The 3,603-nt window shown below is 39.0% G+C and overlaps 1 protein-coding gene across 1 annotated transcript in view; it reads right to left on the reverse strand.

Moving 5' to 3' along the window:
- The window catches only part of EXO1 (exonuclease 1), a 33,675-nt gene that overhangs the window by 15,751 nt on the left and 14,321 nt on the right, over positions 1-3,603 (reverse strand). Inside the window, exon 10 of the mRNA XM_003800076.3 lies at positions 583-829. Coding sequence (XP_003800124.1) covers positions 583-829 — 247 coding nt within the window. The remainder of the gene's footprint in view (positions 1-582; positions 830-3,603) is intronic.

Consider the following 3,603-nt stretch of genomic DNA (forward strand, 5'->3'; position numbering starts at 1 on the left):
AGTCTCCTGCCTCCGCCTCCCAAGTAGCTGGGACCACAGGCGCCCGCCACAACGCCCAGCTATTTTTTGGTTGCAGCCATTATTGTTGTTTGGCGGGCCCGGGCTGGATTTGAACCCACCACCTTAGATGTATGTGGCTGGTGCCTTAGCCACTTGAGCCACAGGTGCCGAGCCAGCTCTCTTTTATTTTGATTCTGTATAGAGAGATTATAAAAGTAACAGAGGTTGGGCAGCGCCTGTGGCTCAAAGGAGTAGGGCACTGGCCCCATATGCCAGAAATGGTGGGTTCAAACCCAGCCCCGGCCAAAAACTGCAAAAAAACAGTAACAGAAGTTAAAGAAACAGTGATATATTTAGGTCAGAACCAAGGCAACATATGATAAAATTATAATCAGTTTAAAGGTCCTATACCTCCCTCCCTCTTTTTTTTTTTGGGGGGGGGGCCAGGGCTGGCTTTGAACCTGCCATGTCCGGCATATGGGGCTGGGGCCTTACTCCTTTGAGCCACAGGCGCCGCCCCTACCTCCCTCTAGATTCCATGCTTATTCAAGACAAAGTAAATACCAAGACAAATGACTATACCTGCTTCTGGTCCCTGGAACAACAACTGCACCACTTTCTTCATTTTTTCTCTGCAGAAATGTTGCAAATTTATTTCTTGTCCTCAGTGGTGTGCTTAAGCCTTTTCTATTGGTAGGTCCACCTACCAGGTCAGGTACGAACATTTCAGAAAAATGTGATGATTTATTACCTTCACAGCTATTCTTCTTGGTCTTCTTTGTAAATGAAAATGAATACTGACTCAACAGGTCATCTTCTGAAAGCTCTTCTAAAAAAAACCCAAAATTATCTGTAAATCTTTGTTTCCCTCATAGTGAGATTTGACCTTAACCTCATTCTACATCCTACTGTCCTAAAGATCAAGTCTGACTTTTGTAAATTATACCTCACAAAAGGAAACACAGGGATGACTCAAAAAGAAAATTTCCTTGGCTATGTTTCATAACTTCACAAATTATTTAAGATTTAATATCAATTATTTGCGAAATTACTCAAATCAAAATTTCAGGGCATAATCATTCTGCATGTCTATATAGTCATCAAATTAAGGGCCTGATTTTGAATGTAAAATATTTTTAGGGAAAATTTATGTGTAAATATATGATTATTGATTTTTTTAAAAGTTCCCAATAAAATCAGCAGCTATTTATACACTCTCTCCATGTGTCATGGTTTTTTTTTTGTTTGTTTGTTTGTTTGTTTTTGAGACAGAGTCTCATTATGTTGCCTTTGGTAGAGTGCCCTGGCCTCACAGCTCACTCTTGGGCTTAAGTGATTCTCTTGCCTCAGCCTTCAGAGTAGCTGGGATTACAGGTGCCCACCACAACGCCCAGCTATTTTTTTGTTGTAGTTGTCATTGTTTAGCAGGCCTGGGTCAGGCTCCAACCCACCAGCCCTGGTGTATGTGGCTGGCACCATAACCACTGTGCTACAGGAGCTGAGCCTGTGTTATGGTTTTTGAAGTATATGTAACTGTTGCATAGTCAAAAGTATTTGTGCCTTAGCTCCAATCCTCATCACTTCAATATTAGTCCCAAGAAGACTGTTGTGTGTCAAATGTATTCTCTAGTATTAGAGAGTCATAAGACTAAATAATATAAAAAAGGTTAAAGCTCGAGACAGTCAAGAACAGAAATAGAACCAAGGTGTTTTAAGTTAGTTCAACTAAATCTGAGTCGAGGCTGGGCACAGTGACTCATACCTGTAATCCTAGCACTCTAGGAGCCCTAGGCAGGTGGATCCCTAGAGCTCAGGAATTCAAGACCAGCCTGAGCAAGAATGAGATCCCAGCTCTATTAAAAAGCAGAAAAACTAGCCAGGAATTGTGGCAGGTGCTTGTAGTCCCAGATACTGGGGAGGCTAAGGCAAAAAGATATCCTGAGCCCAAGAGATTGAGGTTGCTGTGATCTATGATGATGCCCTGGCACTCTATCCAGGATGACAAAGTGAGACTCTGTCTCAAAAAACAAACTAACAAACAACCCTCCCCCCCCCGCCCCAGTCTAAACACCTAAGCTTCTACTCCACACTATTGTTGGTAAGACAGGTTGAGAGTATCAAAATGCTAGAAGCAAGATGACGTCTGTTTTTAAAAGGCACAGCTTTTAAAAAAAGCTTTATCAGTAAACTAGGTTTAGATTTATGGCAAAAGCTAAATCTGTTTTATTAGGTGGAAAATTGTGAACAGTTACAGAAGAAAAAAACAAGTATTCTAGGACCTCCACCAAACCTCCAAGAAGAAGCCACACCAGACCAACCTCACTTGATTGTTAGTATGGCTGGTCAGGGGAATTCATGTATTGACCTTCCTTGAATTCAGCGAGGCGCTTCAGTATCTCTCATATTATCCTAGTGGACTGTGTAGACCAGTATCTATTGTACGCCAGTCATGCAGATTTGCAGCAAGACTACTGGCAACTGTTAATCTCAGGGGAAGTCTGCCTCATGTGCTCTGATTCAGTAATCATTATATAAGGAAAAACATTTTAACCAAAACTTTAAGACATAGGAAGGCATACTTAGCTTTTATAATTTCCAGAAGACATAGATGATACCCAGGTTAGAAGATATTACAAACATTTAAAAAAGAAAAAAAACTTAACAGGCAGAACAATGAATTAAAATGAATTAAGATTACCACAATAGAGATAAATTAACCCACATTTAAGTTCAAAATATAACTGACGCTGACTTACTAGCAACTGGCAAATTTTGGTTACAAACTCGGCAAATGCCAGCAAAATGACGAGAATGGTAATAAACGTGAACATGATCATAGTTTGTAAAAATAAAAGCACAGACTCTGATGGACTGAAACAGTACCGCAATTCTTAAACATCTCCTCTGTTCTACAGTAAGTAGACCATACGATCACACTCACTGGAACAGTACAGTTATTGAAAGTCTAATGAAAATAGATAAGGAACTACGGCCTGGAAGAAAAATTCAGGAGCATCACAATGGTTAGCTCTAAAGCTCTGAGGCACTGTTATATAAAACAGGGATTAAATTTAATACAGTTTTTTGGGGAGGTTGCTTTATATGTTCAGGGACAATATCCATTGTTAAGTGGTAATTGTAAAAAAGTAGATTTAGCCTCACATAAAAAACATACTAATAAAACCTCTCTATGTAAAACGAGCAGACTACCTTGATGGAACAAAAGAAAAGAACCTGCACATACATCATACTTGTTATATGCCAGGTACTTTGATATATTATCTTAGGTAACATATAAAAAATATTGTGAAATAGGCAATATTGTTCTCATTTTATATGAAGAAACAAAAGTTCAGAGACATTATCATAAAGATGGTTTAGGTTCTTAAGAAATCAGGTAATCTATACTTATTAAAAAAATAAAAGCATAAACTAAAATTTTGCAAAGGTCTTTATTTTATTTTTGTTATTTCATTCACTGACAGAGATATCTGAAAGGAGGAAGGAAAATATATAGTCATTCCTCCCACTTCTTTTTTTTTTTTTGAGACAGAGCCTCAAGCTGTCCCCCTGGGTAGAGTGCCATGGCATTACAGCTCACAG

The sequence above is a fragment of the Otolemur garnettii genome, unplaced genomic scaffold (assembly GCF_000181295.1).
Source record: "Otolemur garnettii isolate 467f Iridium unplaced genomic scaffold, OtoGar3 scaffold00165, whole genome shotgun sequence".
Classification (NCBI taxonomy): Eukaryota; Metazoa; Chordata; class Mammalia; order Primates; family Galagidae; genus Otolemur; species Otolemur garnettii.